General features: G+C 37.7%; 1 protein-coding gene and 1 pseudogene across 3 annotated transcripts in view; one reads left to right on the forward strand and one right to left on the reverse strand.

The window, feature by feature from the left end:
• Nucleotides 1-21,820, forward strand: part of LYPLA1 (lysophospholipase 1) — a 62,227-nt gene extending 40,407 nt beyond the window's left edge. For 2 of the 3 annotated variants that reach the window (XM_074318794.2, XM_019729833.3), the window contains 3 exons: nt 1,219-1,320; nt 16,553-16,729; nt 20,071-21,820. In XM_074318794.2, the coding sequence (XP_074174895.1) occupies nt 1,219-1,320; nt 16,553-16,729; nt 20,071-20,124 (333 nt within the window). In that variant the 3' untranslated portion in view covers nt 20,125-21,820. The remainder of the gene's footprint in view (nt 1-1,218; nt 1,321-16,552; nt 16,730-20,070) is intronic. The other variant, XM_019729834.3, reaches the window with a different exon arrangement.
• LOC141568563 (large ribosomal subunit protein uL15 pseudogene) lies at nt 17,729-18,402 on the reverse strand (annotated as a pseudogene).
• Nucleotides 21,821-22,023: the final 203 nt, after the last annotated feature.

Below are 22,023 nucleotides of genomic sequence, written 5' to 3' on the forward strand. Positions count from 1 at the left end.
TCTATACTTTTTCTGTAGGCACAATGACCTCATGTTGATATTACGTCTTTATTTCAGCTTATCATCTGTTTGCCCTGTCATCCATCCCCAAACTGTTATAGCTTCTAATCTGTAAATCTTCTAAATCATTAACTTAGTGTCAGACAACCTGCAATAGGGCAATGTCACAATTAGGGAATTATTTAAAAGTTAGAATTCAGTAAAAAGGTAGGCTGTTGATACAATACAGTAAAAACATGTTACTGCTTTGGTATTTGTTGAAATTCACAGATAATATACTTTGTATTACACATTGTGACATAAGTATAGGTAGAAAAATGAATGCTTGATTCAAATAGGAGTGAACATAGGAGTCTGTGTACTTGACATTTGTTGATCACAATTTATAGAAACCAACTCCTAATACCTTAAGCAAGAAAAAGTTATGAGCCTGTGGGATCACATTAAGGAAACAAAGAACAAGAATGAAGCAAGGCCTCCGGAAATAGCTAGGACTTGGAAAGCCATCAGGACCTTCTCTCCGTCTTCATCTCTGCTTTTCTGCTCATCTGCTTCATTTGCTGCCGTTGGCTATATAAGCTTGTGCAGCCTATAGCATTTCCAGTTCTTGAGTTTACATGTTACAGCTACACAAAGAGACAGTCACTGAATCCCAATTTCAAAATCCTGGGAAGAAAGAACATGACTATCTTGAATGAGAAAGGATCTCATGTCTTCATGTGGCCCAGTGACCCATGGGCAAGGTCAGAGTGATGTGGCATCTAGATGACTGATAGGAATGCAGTTCCCAAAATGCAGGGTGTTGTGAGCTGAATAGGCAGATATTCTAAAGGTGTCTGCTATATATTCCTTATTATCTTGAATTCCTGTTTTGGAAAATAACACCAATTTAAGAAGAGATTTGATTGTATACCTAACACTTTTCAGAGGAGAAACTAGTAACTGTGAATTCAGAATATTCCTAGGGCAGTTGTGAGTGCAGCAGTTAAAACTCTGCTAACTGTGTTTTGACTGACTGGGTAGTCGTTATGTTTTCACAATGTTCAGTTTAGAGAAACCATGTGCTTTAGGACACTATAGGATGGATGTTGTTTGCCTGATTTGATTTGAAATAAGCCACCTAGTTTCATCTTTTTATGGACATTGTTAACAAGAAATCTCTTAAGTTGCTGTTAGCAGAAGATGTGTTCCATTTACTTTCCCTGCTTGTCTTTCCAGGGAGGAGCTTTATCTTTATACACTGCTCTTACCACACAGCAGCAACTGGCAGGTGTCACGGCACTCAGTTGCTGGCTTCCACTGCGGACTTCGTTTCCACAGGTAGCCTGATTGATTAAGCAACATTAAATTACTGAGATAAGAGATAGCAGATAATGTTGGGGAGAGAATAATTTTTTTTAATAAAGTTTATTTTTAGAACAGTTTTAGGTTCCCAGCAAAATTGAGCAGCAACTGCAGAAAGTTCCCGTTTGCCCACTGTCTCCATATATAGACAGCCCTCTTCCCACTGTTGACATCCTGCAACCCAATGGCACGTTGGCTACAATCAGTGAACCTACACTGATACATCATTGTAACCCAAAGCCCATTGTTTACATCAGTCATCCTTTTTTTGAATTTTATTAATACCTTTATTCATTTATCAATGGACACTTGGGTTGCTCCTACCTTTTGGCAATTGCAAATAATGCTGCTGTGAACATGGGTGTGCAGATACCTGTGTGAGTCCCTGCTGTTGGAAGTGGAATTGCTAGATCATACGGTAATTTTTAAGATTTTGAGGAGTCTCCATATTTTTTTCCACAGCAGCTGCGCTACTTTACATTTTCACCAGCAGTGTACAAGGGTTCCAGTTTCTCCACAACCATACTGACATTTCTTGTTTTCTGGGGTTTTTGTTTGTTTGTTTGTTTGTTTTTTTTGATAAAAGCTATCCTACTGGGTGTGAAATGGTATCTCATTGTAGTTTTGGTTTGCATTTCTTTTTTTTTTAAGTTTATTGGGGTGACAATTGTTAGTAAAATTACATAGATTTCAGGTGTACAATTCTGTATTACATCATCTATAAATCCCATTGTGTGTTCCCCACCCAGAGTCAGTTCTTCCATCACCATATATTTGATCCCCCTTACCCTCATCTCCTGCCACCCACCCCCCTTACCCTCTGGTAACCACTAAACTATTGTCTGCGTCTATGAGTTTTTGTTTCTCATTTGTTTGTCTTGTTCTTTTGTTGTTTTTGGTTTATATACCACATATCAGTGAAATCATATGGTTCTCTGCTTTTTCTGTCTGACTTATTTCGCTTAGCATTATACTCTCAAGATCCATCCATGTTATCACAAATGGTCCTATTTCATCTTTTGTTACCGCCGAATAGTATTCCATTGTGTATATATACCACAACTTTTTTATACATTCATCTATTGAAGGACATTTTGGTTGTTTCCATATCTTGGCCACCGTAAATAAAGCTGCAATGAACCTTGGAGCACACATGTCTTTGAGGATAAATGTTTTCAGATTTTTTGGGTAGATACCCAGGAGAGGGATTGCTGGGTCATATGGTAATTCCATTTGTAATTTTTTCAGGAATGTCCACACTGCCTTCCATAACGCCTGCACCAGTCTGCATTCCCACCAACAGTGTATGAGGGTTCCTTTTTCTCCACAGCCTCTCCAACACTTGTTACTATTTGTCTTGTTGATGGTAGCCGTTCTGACTGGGGTGAGGTAATAACTCATTGTGGTTTTTATTTGCATTTCTCTGATGATTAGTGATGTTGAGCATTTTTTCATATGTCTATTTGCCATTTGTATGTCCTCTTTGGAGAAATGTCTCTTCAGGTCGTCTGCCCATTTTTCAATTGGGTTGTTTGTTTTTTTTGTTGTTGAGTTGCATGAGTTCCTTGTATACTTTCGGTATTAGCCTCTTATCGGAGGAACTTTTGGCAAAAATCTTCTCCCATTCAGTTGGTTGCCTCTTTATTTTGTCGATGGTTTCTTTTGCTGTGCAGAAGCTTTTAAGTTTCATATAGTCCCATTCGTTTATTTCAGCTTTTACTTCCATTGCCTTTGGAGTCAAATTCATAAAATGCTCTTTGAACCCAAGGTCCTTAAGTTTAGTACCTATGTTTTCTTCTATGTAGTTTATTGTGTCAGGTCTTATGCTTAAGTCTTTGATCCATTTTGAATTGATTTTGGTACATGGTGACAGATAGCAGTCCAGTTTCATTCTTTTGCATGTGGCTATCCAATTCTGCCAACACCATTTATTGAAGAGGCTGTCTTTTCTCCATTGTATGTTTTTTGCTTCTTTGTCAAAAATTATCTCTCCATATTTTTGTGGTTTTATTTCTGGGTTCTCAATTCTATTCCTTTGGTCCATGTGTCTGTTTTTCTGCCAATACCATGGTGTTTTGATTATTGTAGCCCTGTAGTACAAGCTAAAGTCAGGGAGTGTGATACCTCCAATATTGTTCTTTTTTCCTAAGATTGCTTTGGCTATTTGGGGTGTTTGTGGTTCCAAACAAATCTGATAATTTTTTTGTTCTACTTCTTTAAAAAATGCCATTGGGATTCTGATGGGGATTGCATTAAATCTGTATATTGCTTTGGGTAATATGGCCATTTTAACTATGTTGATTCTTCCAATCCATGAGCACGGAATGTCTTTCCATTTCTTTGTGTCTTCTATCTCTTTCAAAAATGTCTTGCAGTTTTCAGCATACAGGTCTTTCACATCCTTGGTTAAGTTTATTACTAGATATTTTATCTTTTTGCTGCAATTGCAAAAGGAATTGTTTTTTGTATTTCTTTTTCTGAGATTTCATTGTTAGTATATAGGAAGGCAATGGACTTTTTTACGTTGATTTTGTAGCCGGCAACTTTACTGTATTCGTTGATTGTTTCTAATAGCTTTTTGGTGGAGTCTTTAGGGTTTTCAATATATAGCATCATCTGCATAGAGTGACAATTTAACTTCTTCATTCCCAATTTGGATGCCTTTTATTTCTTTCTCTTGCCTGATTTCTCTGGCAAGGACTTCCAATACTATGTTGAAAAGCAGAGGTGATAGGGGACAGCCCTGTCGTGTTCCTGAACGTAAAGCAAAGGGATTCAGTTTTTCACCATTAATTATGAGATTAGTTGAGAGTTTGTCATATATGGCCTTTTTATGTTTAGGTATTTTCCATCTGTACCTATTTAATTAAGTGTTTTAGGCATAAATGGATGTTGTATCTTGTCAAATGCGTTTTCTGCATCAATGGGTATAATCATATGATTTTTGTCCTTTATTTTGTTTATGTGATGTATCACATTGATAGATTTGCGGATGTTGAACCATCCTTGTGTTCCAGGGACGAACCCCACTTGGTCGTGATGAATAATCTTTTTAATGCATTGTTGTATTCGATTTGCTAGAATTTTGTTTAGGATTCTTGCATCTGTATTCATCAGAGATATTGGTCTGTAGTTTTCTTTGTTTGTGCTGTCCTTACCAGGTTTTGGTATCAGGGTAATGTTGGCCTTATAAAATGAGTTAGGGAGTACTGTCTCTTCTTCAATTTTTTGGAAGAGTTTGAGCAGGATTGGTATTAGATCCTCTTTGAAGGTTTGGTAGAATTCACTATTGAAGCCATCTGGTCCCGGACATTTGCTTTTGGGAAAGTTTTGGATGACTGATTCAATTTTGTTACTGTTGATCGGTTTGTTTAGATTTTCCAGTTCTTCATGGTTCATCCTTGGAAGTCTATATGTTTCTAAAAACTTGTCCATTTCTTCTAGGTTATTGAATTTGGTGGCATATAGTCCTTCATAGTATTCTTGGATGGTCCTTTGTATTTCTGTGGCGTCCGTGATAACTTCCCCTTTTTCATTTCTGATTTTGTTAATTAGTGTCTTTTTTTATCTTAGTGAGTCCAGACACGGGCTTGTCAATTTTGTTAATCTTTTCAAAGAACCAGCTCTTTGCCACATTAATTTTCTCTATTATCTTTTTGTTCTCTATTTCATTTAGTCCTGCTCTGATTTTTGTTATTTCCTTTCTTTTGCTGACCTTGGGTTTCATTTGTTCTTCTTTTTCTAGTTCTTTAAGGTGTAACGTGACATTATTTATTTGCGATTTTTCTTCTTTTTGAAATAGGCCTGTAATGATCTCCCTCTTAAAACTGCTTTGCTGCATCTGAAAAATTTTGGTAGGATGTATTTTCATTTTCATTTGTTTCTATGTATCTTTTGATCTCTCCTCTAATTTCTTCTTTGACCCAGTCATTCTTTAAAAGTATGTCGTTTCGTCTCCACGTTTTTGTGTTTTTTCCTTGCTTTCTTTTTGCAGTTGATATCCAATTTCAAAGCCTTGTGATCAGAGAGTATGCTTGGTATGATTTCAATCTTCTTAAATTTGCTAAGGCTGATTTTATGTCCCAATATATGGTCTATCCTTGAGAATGTTGCATGTACACTAGAAAAAAATGTATAGTCTGACGTTTTAGGATGAAGTGCTCTATAAATGTCAATTATGTCCATTTCATCTAATGTGTCATTTAGGGCTGCTATTTTGTTATTTACTTTCTGTTTGGATGACCTATCCATAGCTCTCAATGATATATTTAAGTCCCCTAGTATAACTGCGTTTTGGTCAATTTCTCCCTTTAGTTGTGTTAGTAGTTGCTTGGTATATTTCGGTGCTCCCTGATTGGGGGCATAAATATTGATGACTGTTATGTCTTCTTGTTGTATAGTCCCCTTTACCATTATGAAATGTCCATCTTTGTCTCTTGTTACCTTTTTCACCCTGAAGTCTGTTTCATCTGATATCAGTATAGCTGCACCTGATTTTCTCTGGATAGCATTTGCTTGGAGTGTCAATTTCCACCCTTTTACTTTGAGTCAATGCTTGTCCTTGTAGCTGAGATGTGTCTCTTGGAGAAAGCATATGGTTGGGTTTAGTTTTTTGAACCAATCTGCTACTCTGTGCCTTTTTATTGGTGAATTCAGTCCATTTACATTTAGGGTGATTATTGATATGTGAGGATTTCCTGTCATTCTATCTTTAGTTTTCTGGTAAGGCTGTGTCTCCATTGTTTCTTTGCCTTTTTGTTGTTGTGTATTATTTCTGTGTGGTGGTATTCTATGATGTTTCCCTCTGTTTCTTCTTTTATTACAGTATGTGTTTCAGTTCTAGATATTTTTTTGAGTGGTGACCCTTAAGTTTATGTAAAAGAAAGCTTGATATTTACAGTATTCCATTTTCTTCAGCACGCTTACTTTCTCCATTCCCATATTCTAGTTCAGGCCTTTACTCTCCCCCTTTTTATGTTTTGGTTGCCACAAATTGTCCCTGTTGATGGTGGTCGAAAGGCCTCCTTTAGTATTTCTTGGAGTGCAAGTCGTGTATTAGAAAATCCCCTCAGCTTCTGTATGTCTGGAAAGGTCTTTATTCCTCCTTCACATCTAAAGAGTATCTTTGCTGGATATATTATTCTTGGCTCACAATTTCTCTCTTTCAATAGTTTGAATATTTGGTTCCACTCCCTCCTGGCTTGTAGAGTTTCTGCTGAGAATTCTGATGATAATTAATGGGCTTTCCTTTGTTGGTTACCGTGTTCTTTTCCCTGGCTGCTTTGAGGATTCTTTCTTTGTCGTTTTTTGACAGCTTCAATACAATGTGCTTTGGAGAAGGCCTGTTGGGATTGAGGTAATTAGGTGTTCTATTTGCTTCTTGGATTCGAGGATCCAGTTCTGTCCACAAGTTTGGGAAGTTCTCATTGACAATTTGTTTGAATATATTCTCTATTCCCTTCTATCTTTCTTTTCCTTCTTTTATGCACGTTATTCTTATATTGCTTTTTCTGATGGAGGCAGAAAGTTTTGTACAGTTCTTTCATTTTTTTAAAGTCTCAAGTCTCTTTCTTCTTCCATCTGTGTCATTTCCAGGTTTCTATCTTCCATGTCACTGATTCTTTCCTCCCTCTGGTCAACTCTACTACCTAAGCTAGTTATTTCATTCTTAATTTCTTCTATTGAGTTCTTAATCTCCTGAAATTCTATTTGGTTCTTTTTAAAAATTTCAATCTCTTTTGTAAAATGCTCATGTTTTTCTCTAATTATGTTTCTGAGTTCATTAAACTGCCTTTCTGTGTTTTCTTGCATCTGATTGATTTTTTTCAGAAGTGCAATTGAATTCTCTGTCATTTAAGTTACATATTTCCATATCTTTAAGTTCCTTTTCTGGGGACTTTCCACTTTCTTTCTGAGCTGTCTTGTTGCCTTAGTTATTCATGGAAATTACCGGTTTATTATTTCTCTTCCTAGACATCTACAGGAGTGGGTTCTTCAACAGGTTGATAGGAAGAGGTTTTTCTTTTTTTTTCCAGTACTTGTTGGTGGAATGTTTTATTTTCTCTCCGACTGCAGCCTTGTTTTCTCTCCCACACGGTAGTGCCATGTTTTCTCTGCACTATTCCAGCTTCTCACTCAATGGGGTGATTCCCTGGAGACGGCTTCTCCTCTGTTAATAGTTCGCCTGGGTCATAGGGCGCAGTGACCGTGTGGGTATGCAGAGAGCTTTTGAAGTTGCAAAGCTCTTCATGCACCAGATTCAGAGCCCGTGTGTTTCAGCAGTTGTGTTTACTACTGCAGGGATCCGCCCAGATAGGTGGGGCCAGAGGCAGGGTGAGTTGTGCGAGTTAGCCCGGAGCAATGGCGGCGACCACCACCACAGCCGGTCCTGCTTCCAGAGCTCCCTCCCCTTTGCCAGAACTAGTTGTGCTGCAAATCTGTGTCTGCGGTCCACAGTTCCTAGAACAGCAAACATTCTGTTCTTTTGATTTGACACTGCTACTGTTCCGCTTCTAGCACTGTGCAGGTGGGGGCGGGGTGAGCTCTGGGAAGGTAGCGAGGGGGCGGGTAGTCTCAGTGCCTAAGGCTTCCGTTCTCTCCTCGGCAGTGAGGGCTTAAACCACCGTTTCAGCCTTCTTTCCTCAGTCTTTTCTCTGAGGTTTCTTCTGTGAGCTTTGGGTTCAGCCTTGTTATATGTTATCCCCTCAGCCCTGTGGGCCATAAATGTAGCCCTAGCAATCTGAGTTCCTCCCTCTCCCGCAGTTGCGGTAGTTCTGGGATGCTGTAAGCTTTGCATATTGAGCTAGGTCTGCGTCCCGTGCCCGTGCGGCTCCATCTCCACACTTCTCCCTTCCCTTCTCCCTCACTTGCGGGATTTATCCACCTTTAGGTGAATTCAGTAATGGGCCTCTTCTTCTTGCCTTTCTGCTGTGCAGGGAGGCCTTTGTGGAGTTATAGTTCTTCAATTTGTTGTAAATTCCAGGTGAGATTTACAGAGGCTCACCTCACGCTGCCATTTTGATGATGTCTCCTCTCATCCTTTTTTAAAAACACTTTTCTTAGACTTTTGTGATGTATTACTAGGCTTTATGGGTATACTACATTGTCTTCACTGTGAATTCTGTAGAATGGAATAAGAAATAATTCCTATTATCATAAATCTTATATTTGAAGTACTTGATACTTTCTAAGATGTATACAAAATTACAAAGTATAAGCAACACACAAACATGTGTCAGACATCTGTGCATCGAATCATCCGAAGGTGGGCAAATCGTGTGTGCAGGGAAGGAGGGAAGGTGGAAATACACAGACACGGGCTGCAGGATGCAGGCCACAGTGCAGAGCTCACTGCAGTCTTGGGAGAAGGAAGAATCCAGGCTGCAGTTACTCTCCCTGTGGTCCAAAGTCCTGCTTGAGGTATCACCATATATATAATACGGTTGAACCCAGTGTTTCGGGTAGAGACCTTGGAGCAAAGAATGAATACAGAAGGGTGAGAACTGTGATTTAAGCCCTCACTGCCAGGCAGAAAACAGAAAACAAAGACACAGAGCATGACCGATTTCCCCCCACCCTCCCAGTGTTAGAAGCAGGCTCCAGAAGAAAAGGTAGCAGTGTGAGATTAGGGAACAGAATAACTACAACATTGAGAACTGGAGCTATGGTTCCACAGCCACAAATGCACATTCTGGCGATAGGGAAAGAGCTGTAGGGGCGAGATAGCTGTGGGCTAGTAGTCGCCATTGCTCAGAGCCACAAATGCACCAGCTACCTCTCACAGCCAACCCAACCCCTCTCTTTCTGGGCGGATGCCTGCTGGGGCAAGCAGAGCCACTGAGACACACAGGCTCTGCATCAGGCTGCAGGGGCAGCATTGAGATTTCAGAAGCTCAGATCTCTTATCGTCCTCCATATCCTTCCATGAAGGCGGTGCCCTGACAACCAGGCAACCTGCTCAAAGAGAAGCCTACCTTTCGTTGCATGAGAAGCCAGAATAGCACAAGAGAAAATGTAACGCTACAGCATGAGAGAAATTAAAAGGCTGCAGTGGGAGAGAAAATAAAACATTCCAGCAGCACCTTCTAGAAAGAAAAACACAGATCTTTTCTTATCAGCCTGCTGCAGAACCCACTCCTGTAGATTCCTAGGAAGAGAAATAATAATTCATTAATTGCCATGAATAACCAAGGTAACAAGGCAGTTCACAATGAAAATGAAAACTCTCCAGAAAATGAATTGAAAGACATAGAAATATGTGACTTAAATGACAGAGAATTGCAGTTCTGAAAATACTCAATGAGATGCAAGAAAACACAGATAGGCAGTTTAATGAACTCAGAAACAATCAAAGAACAAAATGAATATTTTACCAAAGATATTGAAAGTTTAACGAACCAAGTAGAAATTCTGGAGGTGAAGAAATCAGTAACATAAATGAAGATTAAAAAGCCCGCTTAGATAATGGAGCTGATCCAATGGAGGAAAAAAATAGCAATATTGAAGATAGAAATCTGGAAATGACACAGATGGAAGAGGAGAGAGACTTGAGAGTTAAAAGAAATGAAAGAACGCTACAAAAACTTCCTGACTGCATTAGAAAGAGCAACATAATAATGGGTATACCAGAAGGAGAAGGGAACAGAGTATATTCAAACATATAGTCAATGAGAACTTCCCAAACCTGTGGAAAGTACTGAATCCTCGAATCCAAGAGACAAACAGTACACTTAATTACCTCAATCCCAACAGGTCTTCTCCAAGGTGCATTGTATTGAGGCTGTCAAAAATTAATGACAGAGAATTGTCAAGGCTCCCAGGGGGAAGAAAACAGCAACCTATAATGGAAAGGCCATTAGATTATCAGATTTTTCAGCAGAAACTCTACAAGCCAGGAGGGAGTAAAATCAAATATTCAGACTATTGAAAGAGAGAAATTATGAGCCAAGAATAATATATCCAGCAAAGATATCCTTAAGATATGAAGGAGGAATAAAGACATTTCCAGACATACTGAAATATACTTAGGGAATTTTCTAACACATGACCTGCATTACAGGAAATACTGAAGAAGGCTATTTGACCAGAAACAAAAAATCAAAAGAATACAAAACCATGAGCAAGATTACTAACCGACAGAAAGAATGAGTAAATGGCAACCCTTACACAAAATAGGGCACTATACACTTAAACATAACATACAGGCTAAAGAAGATAAAAACATTTTTTTTAAAAAGGAGAAAGAAGAACAAAGTTGCTACTGCCACTCAGAAATCAACTCACAGCATAAGTACAAATAACTTGTGACAACAAAAACATAAAAGGGGAGAGAGTAAAGGTCTGAATCTGCAAAAGGGAATGGAGATAAGGGTATGCTCAAGAAGAAGGACTACTGTACATATGAAACTTTCTTTTACATAAACTTAATGGCAACCACTCATAAAAAATCCAAAACTGAGATATATAACATAAAAAAAGAAGGAACAGAGGGAAAAAAATTGTAGATTACCACCACACTAAAATAACAGACAGTAACAAAAAGGGAAAGAAACAATGGAGACACCGAGATACCAGAAAACAAAAGACAAAATGGATATAGGAAATCCTCATATATCAATAATCACCCTACATGTAAATGGAGTTAACTCATCAATAAAAAGGCACAGAGTGGCAGATTGGATCAAAAAGCAAAACCCAACCATATGCTGCCTCCAAGAGACGCATCTCAGCTACAAGGACAAATACAGACTCAAAGTGAAAAGGTGGAAATTGATACTCCAAGCAAATAGTATCCAGAGAAAAGCCATACTGATATCAGATGAAACAGACTTCAGGATAAAAAAGGTAACAAGAAACAAAGATGGACATTTCATAATGATAAAGGGGACTATACAACAAAATAACATAATACTTATCAATATATACTTATATGCCCCCAATCAATATATACTTATATGCCCCCAAAATATATAAAGCAAGCACTAACAGAACTAAAGAGCGAAATTGACCCAAATAAATATAGTAGGGGACCTAAATACATCATCGAAAGCTATGGATAGATCATCCAAACAGAAAATAAATAAGGAAATAGCAGCCCTAAATGACACATTAGATTAAATGGACATAGTTGACATTGATAGAGCATTTCATCCTAGAACACCAGACTATACATTCTTTTCGAGTGTACATGGAATATTCTCAAGGATAGACCATCTATTGGGACATAAAACTGACCTCAGCAAATTTAAGAAGATTGAAATCATACGAACATATTCTCTGATCACAAGACTTTGAAATTGGGTATCAACTGAAAAAAGCAGGATAAACCACAAATATGTGGAGATTAAACCACATGTTTTTAAAGAATGACTGGCTCACAGAAGAAATAAGAGGAGAGATAAAAAGATACATAGAAACAAATACGAATGAAAATACATCCTATCAAAATTATTGAGATGCAGCGAAAGCAGTAATAAGAGGGCAATTTATATCATTACAGACCTATCTGAAAAAAACAAGAAAAATCCCAGATAAACTACCTAACATTACGCCTTAAAGAACTAAAAAAAGAACAAATGAAAGCCAAAGTCAGCAGAAGGAAGGAAATAATAAAAATCAAAGCAGAACTAAATGAAATAGAGGACAAAAAGATAATAGATGAAATTAACGCAATAAGAGTTGGTTCTTTAAAAAGTTTCATAAAATTGACAAACTCTTGGCTAGACCCATTAAGATATAAAGAGAAAAGATAAACAAAATCAGAAATGAAACAGCATAAGTTACTATGGTTACCACAGAAATACAAAGGATCATACAAGAATAATATTGTTACTGGAATCTCCGTTCTTGGGGACGCAGTGAAGAATCACAGGTCAGCAAGCTGATTACTATGCAATCAGTGTTTATTAGTGATACATTCTCAGGGAAGACAACGGGCCTAGCTGAGGTGCGAGAGATGGGGGGAGAGAGAGAGACAAAGAGAGACAGACAGAGAGAGACCTAGTCGAGGTGGGAGAGCGAGGCCTAGCTGAGGTGGGAAAGATAGGCATAGATGGGGGGGGCGAGAGAGCGAGCGAGAGAGAGAGAGAGAGAGAGAGAGAGAGAGAGAGAGACTAGAAGGAGGGGGTGGAGGCCGGAGGTGAGAGAGCAAGAGACAGAGAAACCTGCCCCTTTTCCAAGGACTTAGCGTTTGCTGGGTGGAGTGATGGGGCTACATATTGATTTGGTGGGAAAAACGTGGTGCATGTTCTTCCACCTGAGGGCATGACCTAAGATGGGTGAAGGTCTGTTGACTCAGATCATTATCTTGCTTCAGACCACCTCTTGTCATCTCTTGTAAAAACAGCTATGTGGCTGGAGACAGTTAAAGCTATTTATGAGCTTTTTCTGTTGTCACTGTGGACCCCCTCCCATCCATCCTCCTCCTCCTACATTTTAAAACTTCTGTCTAACACAATGAAGGACTATATGCTACCAAATTCAATAACCTGGAGGAAATGGACAAGTTCTTAGAAACATAAACCTTCCTAGACTGAATCACAAAGAATTGGAAAATCTAAATACACCAATCAACAGTAAGGAAATTAAATCAGTCCTCCAAATCTTCCCAAAAGAAAAAGTCCAGGACCAGTGAATTCTACCAAACATTCAAAGAGGATCTAACACCTGTCTTCCTCAAACTCTTCCAAAAAATTGAAGAAGAGGCACCACTTCCTAACTCATTTTATGAGGCCAACATTACCCTGATACCAAAACCTGGTAAGGATAACACACAAAGAAGAAAATTAATAGACCAGTATCTCTGAGGAATACAGATGCAAAAATCCTAAACAAAATTCTAGCAAATCACATACAGCAATGCATTAAAAAGATTATACATCATGATCAAGTGGGGTTCATCCCAGGAACACTGGAATTGTTCAACATATGCAAATTGATCGATGTGATACACCACATATACAAAATAAAAGATAAAATTCATGTTTATATCAATAGATGCAGAAATAGCATTTGACAAGATGTAACATCCATTTATGATTAAAACACTTAATAAAATGGGTATAAAAGGAAAATACCTTAAAATAATAAAGGCCATATATGACAGAGCCTCAGCTAATAGCATAATGATGAAAAGCTGAAGCCCTTTGCTCTACATTCAGGAACAAGATAGGGTTGCCCCCAGCACCACTGTTATTCAACACAGTATTGGAAGTCCTAGCCCCAGCAATCAGGCAAGAGAAAGAAATAAAAGGCATCCGAATTGGAAATGAGGAAGTTAAATTGTCACTCTTTGCAGATGACATGATTCTTTATATAGAAAACCCTAAAGACTCCACCAAAAAGCTATTAGAAACAATAAACAAATACAATAAAGTTGCCCGCTACAAAATCAACGTACAAAAATCCATTGCATTCGTATATACTAACAATGAAATTTCAGAAAAAGAAATGAGAAAAAAATTCCTTTTGCAATTACAACAAAAAGAATAAAATACCTAGGAAGAAACTTAATAAAGGATGTGAAAGACCTATACGCTGAAAACTCTAAGACATTTTTAAAAGAAATTGAAGAAGACACAAAGAAATGAAAAGACATTCTGTGTTCATGGATTGGAGGAATCAACATAGTTAAAATGACCATGTTACTCAAAGCAATATACAGATTTAATGCAATCCTCATCAAAATCCCAATGGCATTCTTTAAAGAAATAGAACAAAAAAATCATCAGATTTGTATGGAACCACAAAGCACCTCGAATAGCCAGAGCAATCCTAAGAAAAAAGAATAATGCTGGAGGTATCACACGCCGACTTCAGCTTGTACTATAGGGCAACAATACTCAAAACAGCATGCATGTTATTGGCAGAAAAACAGACACATAGACCAATGGAATAGAATTGAAAACCCAGGAATAAACCCACATAAATACTGACAGATAATTTATTTTTATTTTCTTATTTTTCAGTGTCTCACTTTTTCCTTCTTTTTTTCCCTTACCCCCCTTCTTCCGTCTTCCACCCCCCACCGTCCCCCACTCCAGTTCAAGCTCTTGTTTCTCAGTCTAGTTGTGTAGGATATAGCTCTTTGGCCCATGCTAGTATTATGAACTTGCGCTCCCCTGGCTGAGGCAGTCGGTCTCCAGTCGTTGGCCGGCCGCTCACAGCAGCCCATGGCAGCTCTCCCTGGCTGCCGGCCACTCACATTGGCCACTGGCTGCTCCTGGCAGCACAGGTAGCCCATGGCAGCACAGAGCAGCCCATGGCAGACCTCAGCAGCCCGCGGGGTGCTGCCCATAGCAGCTCACAGCAGTTCAGGCTGAGCTCCTGCTGCTCAGGGCCGCCCAGCTCTAGGGAGAGCTGTTGTTCACAATCTTAGCTGTAGAGGGCGCAGCTCACTGGCCCATGTGGGAATCGAACAGGTGACCTTGGCGTCAGGAGCTCGGCGCTCCACCCACCTGAGCCTCCGGGCCAGCCCAACAGATAATTTTTTACAAAAGAGCCTAAAGCATAAAATGGAGAAAAGAAAGCCTCTTCAATAAATGGTGTTGGGAGAATTGGAAAGCCACATGCAAAAGAATGAAACTAGACTGCTATCTGTCATCATGTACCAAAATTAACTCAAAATGGGATCAAATGCCTAAACATAAGACCTAAAACAATAAACTGTGTAGAAGAAAACATAGGTACTAAACTTATGGACCTTGGGTTCAAAGAGGATTTTATGAATTTGACCTCAAAGGCAAGGGAACAGACACTTCTCCCAAGAAGACACAGAAACGGCCAACAGATATATGAAAAGATCCTGAACTTCCCTAGTTATTAGGTAAATGCAAATCAAAACCACAATGAGCTATCGCCACACACCTGTTAGAATAGCTATCATGAGCAAGACAAATAATAACAAGTGTAGGAGAGGCTGTGGAGAAAAAGGAACCCTTGTACCTGGGGGGAATGTAGACTGGTGCAGCTGCTATGAAAGGCAGTGTGGAGGTTCCTCAAAAGATTAAGAATAGAATTACCATATAACCTAGCAATCCCTCTCCTGGCCAGTATATACCCAAAAAATCTGAAAACATATTTCCATTAAGATGTATCTACTCCGATGTTCATTGCAGCATTATTTACAGTGGCCAAGACATGGAAACAACCAAAGTGTCTTTCGATACATGATTGGATAAAGAAGATGTGGTATATTTACACAGTGGAATACTACTCTGCCATAAGAAAAGATGAAATAGTGCCATTTGTGACAACAGGGATGGATTTTGAGATTATTATTCTAAGTGAAATAAGTCAGACAAAAGTCGAGAATTGTATGGTTTCACTCATATGTGGGGTATAAAACTGAAAGCAACAAAGGAACAAGACAGAGAGACAAAAACTCATGGACACAGCCAACAGTTTAGTGGTTACCAGAGGGTAAGCGGGGAGGAGGAATAGTAGAAGAGGGCAAAGGGGGTCAAATATATGGTGATAGATCGAGAATGGACTCTGGGTGGTGAGCACCGACAGTGATGTATAGATGATGTATTATAGAATTGTACACTTGAAATCATGTAATTTTACTAACCACTATCACTCCAATTTAATTTAAAAAAGAAAAATACATTTTAAGATATTTATAAAATTACAGGTATTTTTTGCACATAGAAGTAATTTTGAATACTCAATATGCTCACTGTGTGATAGTAGAATCTCCTATACAATATCATTTCTAAGTACTCAACAGTGTAAAGCAATATATACTATATACGTGGGAGTTGTAGACCATATTTTCAAATTATTCTTTAAATCTAGTGTTTTTTCTTGTCACTATATAGTAACTCTTTGGTGTCTCGAACATAGTAAGTGCTGTTTATTAACCATCTTATTTAAATCAAATAAGAGCTGAGAAGAACATGGTTCAGCTAAAACATTCCTCTCCTTTCAGGACAATGTGAACATATAAAGAATAATTAAGATACAATCTGCTTCAAGGAACCAGTTCATTGGGAAAGCATATATGATAGGGTAATCATGTGTTCTATAAAAGTTTAAAGAGATGTGGAGAGAATAAGGATGGAAGTAATTTTATTTCTGTGGCCAAATATAATCTATAATGTAATTAATAACATGTTGAATGTGCATATCTACCCACATTTTTGAGTGCCTGGCATAATACTCTGTACATTTGAATGAATAATACTAGTTTTGTTATGTTTTTTTGCAGGGTCCTATCAGTGGTGTTAACAGAGATATTTCTATTCTTCAGTGCCATGGAGATTGTGACCCTTTAGTTCCCCTAATGTTTGGTTCTCTTACTGTCGAAAAGCTAAAAACATTGGTAAATCCAGCCAATGTAACCTTCAAAACCTATGAAGGCATGATGCACAGTTCAAGTCAACAGGTAAATTTTGGAAGCAGTGGTTAATGTGCAACTTTTTTACATGTGATATTTTTAAGATAAATAACACTTCACTGCTTAGGGATTTAAAGGAATTAATGAATTCACACTGAATGATAGGTTAGCAGGACTTAGATCAAAATTTATTCAATTTAATTCAAACATTCACTGATTTCCTGTTACATGCAAGCATTGTACATAATTCAAAGACAAATAGAAATTTTATTAAAATTCAAAAGGGATTAATTAAAATTAAAAATTTAATAGGGGAGAAGGATATATATATCCAAGTAACTATAGGAAGCAGAATGTGATATGTGTTATATTAGAAGTTTTAAAAAAGTTATTTGAAAAACAGGAGCGTGAGATCAATTTTATCTTAGGAGGCACTTAGATCATGATGAAAGAGCTAGGTTTTGAACACTGGGTAGGATTTGGATACCAGGTGTGCAGAGAAAGGACTGTAGGACAGGAAAAGCAAGCTGTCTAGTTGTGCTGTAGTCTTATGAAAAGCTAGGTGTCATAGAACAGAGACAGAGGAGAGACTCGGTTTTAGAGAGCTTTTATGTCGTGCTGAGCATGGACTTGTTCTCTAGGCAGCAGAAAGCCATTGACATTTTTTGATCAAAGCAAGATATAATCTAATCTACATTCTGGAAACAAATGAAGCAGAATCCAGTAGAATTTAGTAACTAATTCTATGGAATGGGAAAGAAGAAAGTATCAAAGAGGCCTTATATTTCTACTCAGATGACTAACATGATGCCATTCATAAATTAGGTACAAGGAACGTTTTTAGGGTAACAGGAGGAATAAATATTGAGTTTAGTAAACGTAGTGAGATTGATGTGCCCCAATGATATCAGGATGGGATGTTAGAAATACTTGTCTGAAGCTCAAGCCTGTAATAGAGATTTAAAATAGTTACCAATATTATTAATCAGTGAAGAATTACAATGGGAGACTATCATGAGAAAAAAGCCAAGGGTCAGAACTTTGGGGGAGTTAAAAGGAGTTAGAATTTCTGAGTGGGAGTGAACAGTATCCCAGGATTGAGAAAATGATTAAGGTAGGCCAGGAAGAAAGTATCCAATAGTCAGCCACCTGTGACCTTGGCATTTGGGGAGGTACAGCAGTGGATTGTATGAAGTAGACAGGGAAATGAAGAAGCAGAGGCAACATGAGAAGACTTTTTTTAACACTTGAGCGTTTAATGAGCATGTGGCTTCAAGCTACCAGGATACAGGCTCCTCCAACGCCCTTAATCTTCTCCTCAGCTCTTCTGCTGAAAAATTTGGCCGTCAGATGACAGGCTGCCTTGGGAGTTTTCCCTTCCCCAGAACTTTGTAGTAAGTACCCTGATTGCACCACGTCAATGATAGGAGCAGCTCCTGTCTTATTTCTGGCAGTGTTTACCCATGTCTGCTCACTGACCAAGGTCCACAGTTTATGAGGGTTGACAGTTGGGCAGAAGCTCTGGTTCCTCTTTAAGCGATAATGCCTCATACCAACTTTCCCAAAGTAACCTGGGTGATGTTTGTCAAAGTTGATCCCGTGGTGATGCAGCCACCAGCATTACCTCAGCCTCCTGGGTGCTTCCAGTGCTTGCCAATGCGGCCATGGCCTTGGCTCACGTGGCACTGAAGATTCTGGTTCTTCCTCAGTCTGGAAGGCATGTTGTCAGCCAAGATGAAAGAGCTGAAAAGACCTTTTCAAGAAAGGTTTTGGTAAAGGGGGAGGAGAGTAGGAAGCCTCTTCTTAATAGGATGGGAGAAAGAAACCCCTATGAGTGGGGAGGAGGGAGGGAGAAGATGCGATAGAAGATAATTGATAGGGGAAAGCCTTAGAGGGATCATATAATATAACTGAGTCCTGAAATGGGTGGTGGTTGCCTTAAAAGAGGAGAAAAACACTTTTTAATCCAGATAGAAGAGGATGGATGAATAAAAACAAGGATTGTTGTGGTGGAGAAGAGAGTCATTGAGAGCTCACATTAGATCCTCACAATCTGAAAAGTAAAGTAGGAGATGTACTCACTTAATCAGAATGAAGGAGGCCTTGATAGATTTGGAAGCTTGAAAAGGCCTAGAATAAAAACTGATGGCTAAATATTGATGAAGTCCAAGTTAACGTTGTTTTGTAGCTGCTCATGTGGCTAAATCATTTGCTTTAAGGGATGAGAAAGCAGGTAATAACATGATTTATGTAGAAAGACAAGGGGGCCTGAGATTCTAGGGTGTTATTGAGAATGTAGTTGAAACTGTCGTGAGGTACTGAATCCAGAAAGGGAGGTGAGCTGTACTCTGCTCATCCTGGAGGGACTGAAGATCTAGAGCAGTGATTTTCAAAGTCGGCATTGCTTCACAAGGACCCAGGAGCTTAATAGACAGATGCCCAAACTCAGCAATTTTGATTCAGTACGTTGAGGCCTTGGGGTTGAACTCAAGCATCTTTGTATGGAGTTGTTTTTAAAATAAAAGCTCCATAGATGATTTCTTTTGTGCGATCACATTGGAGGACACTAGGCTGAAGGATTAGAAGCAGAAAGTGACAAGAGGTAGAACAATAGGAGGTGGTGTCATAGGAAACTTAAAGGACTTAAGAGTGTTGTAAAATAGACCACTTTTGTGCTATGGCTTTCTTTTCTGAGTGACTAAATTATAAGATTGAAGGTTCTCTGCATTGCTAATTTGTGGGTCTGTGAGGCTAAGTCTTGAAATACTACAGATGATAGGAAGAAATAAATATGTTTGGGGGAAATGAGAAAACTGAGCTAGATGCAGGAGTCTTCTACAAAAGTTTTTTCTGTAATAAATATTTGGTATATTCATTTTCGTATTTTTCCAGGCCTATCTTAGGTACATGCTCTCTTTCAAATGGTTGCTTATATGTACATCCTTATGAAATGCACAAATTATTTTAGGGTATGGATTTAGCATTTTGTTCTCATGACAAAATGTTAAAAGCTAGGCTTTTCCATGGATACGTAGTTGACAGTTATCATATACTTCCTGAAACTTCTCGGTATAGATATTGTCACTTCTAAATCCCCTTCATCTCTCTTACTCTCATGTCTTATTTGTTCAAGTATAGCAAAATGCAGACCATTTTCCTGGAAGTAGATAGTACATGGGAGCTATTGTGGAATGTACAATAATAATAATAATCAGGAAATGTTCTGAAATTTCTATTGGAGCCTCATATCTCTGTTATGACTTATTTCATTGTAGTAGTAAAAATGTGGTTTCATCTTACCTATGCACACCACTGATTTAGTTAGTGGTATGTTAGTTGGGATTTAATTTCTGATTTGTGTAACAGTTAAATCACTTTATTTCAAACAGGAAATGATGGATATCAAACAATTCATTGATAAACTCCTACCTCCAGTTGATTGACATCACTAAAAGGTCTTGTGTAGAAGTCCATACCAGCGTCATTGTAATGGAGTATAACTTTGTTCTGTACCCTATCTTGAAACTTGTAATGTTTGCAGTGTTAAACTGTTTTGCAAATACACACCAATGACACAGACTATGTAGTATCTCATCATGGGAAATTTATGATCTTTTAAGTTTCTATATATGTATTTGTATAATATGATCCAGAATATACTAGTATTAAAAAAGGTGAAGCAGCTAGCTTCTTTTTCCCAACTGTGATTCAGGAAAATAATAAAATACTCCAACCAGACTTTTTATTACATCATTTGAAAATTATTAGTATGGTTAATGAAATCTTGTTCAGGTATAAATGAGCAGTTAAGATATAAATAATTTATAAATGCTGTGACTTAGTCTATGGACTTATTCCAAAATTACTTAGTCACCATGCAGTATCTGTATTTTTATATATGTATTCATATATGCTTAATGATTATAGTACATAAGAATGAGGTGTTATTACATTATTCCTAACAGTAGGGATAATGCTTCTAAGTGTCAATAAAGAGTATTATTGCTCTCTTCAATAAATGGCCCTTTTAGTTTGGGAACCAGGCTTTTTTCCCCCGTTATCATTTCTTAATATTCTTTTTTCCTCTGTTGAAAAGTGTTCTTTCTTCCCTCTTATCCTTTAACACAGACCAAATATCGCCTCCTTGCCATAGACATCTGCTTTCAATACACGCTGTAATTTGACATTCTGAATCACAGACATGATAGTATTTAAAATGTATTTATACTTAAATAAAAAAACCAAGCATCACTTCAAACTTCCTACACTACTAATTTGTTAAACTATACCTTAGCTCAAAGTTATGCTATGTAGTTATTAGAATCTTCAGTCCAGTTTGTGGTTGTATTTTTTCTGTAATTGACTGAAAGAATAATTAGGTCATATTCTAGTGTGTTCTGGAATATTTAAGAATGATCTTAACTAATTTCTAAGATGATTTGCTCTAAGATTATTCTCCTTGTAGCACAGTCTTAGTTTACTTATTTGTACGTATGTTTGAAATCAGCTACTGTAGGAAATGAACAATCCATTAGAAAAATTTGCTTTACTTTTATCTGCCAATGGACTTATTTGAAATATTCACTTTAGTTAGGTGATTTTTTTAAAATTAGTTTTTATGCAAGCGTAAAAGTAGCAGTCATTTGATTTTAAATAGTCAAGTTTTTTAGATTATTGGTAAAGCTATTTGAAAACAAATTTATGGGTTATAAAGTGTAGTCAGAACTCAGTACATATGGTGTAGTTACCACCCAGTTTAATATATAGCAAAAATACATATATGCTTGATATTTCTGAACTGTTGTTAATTTTTCTGCTGTATTCCAATTGACTAAAACAATGTTAGAAATGCATCTTTATAAATGGGTGCTAATTGAAAATGGAAATAATTTAGTAATGGACTATATAGAATGTTAATAATGAAGCCATATGTTTATGTCTGGATTCAAAAATTTTAAACAATCATTTAATAAGTCATTTTGCTTTACCTTGATGAATATAAGCTGTTGTTTCAGTTATAAAAATCAGCAAGATCTAATTTATGGCAAGAGATATTCCGTTGAAATATTGTGCTGTAATGTGGGGAAATGTAAATCTTTTTCACGGTTTCTATCAATGTGAAATAAAATTTAATTCTGATTTTTCTGTGACTGTTTTGAATAGTTTTGAATATTTTAACATTTGGGTTTGTCTTGGCAAGGCTGTCTATAATGAAAAGGAAGAAAATGACAGTGTAATCACAAGAATATACCTTTGGAGAGACAAATTTGATGAGGTAGGTCGGCATCATCAAATGGATGGAACCAGGCATGAAAAAAGCTTCCCTTGTTACTCAATTTTAA

The sequence above is a fragment of the Rhinolophus sinicus genome, chromosome 7, assembly GCF_057876585.1.
Source record: "Rhinolophus sinicus isolate RSI-liver-muscle chromosome 7, RSI-T2T, whole genome shotgun sequence".
NCBI lineage: Eukaryota > Metazoa > Chordata > Mammalia > Chiroptera > Rhinolophidae > Rhinolophus > Rhinolophus sinicus.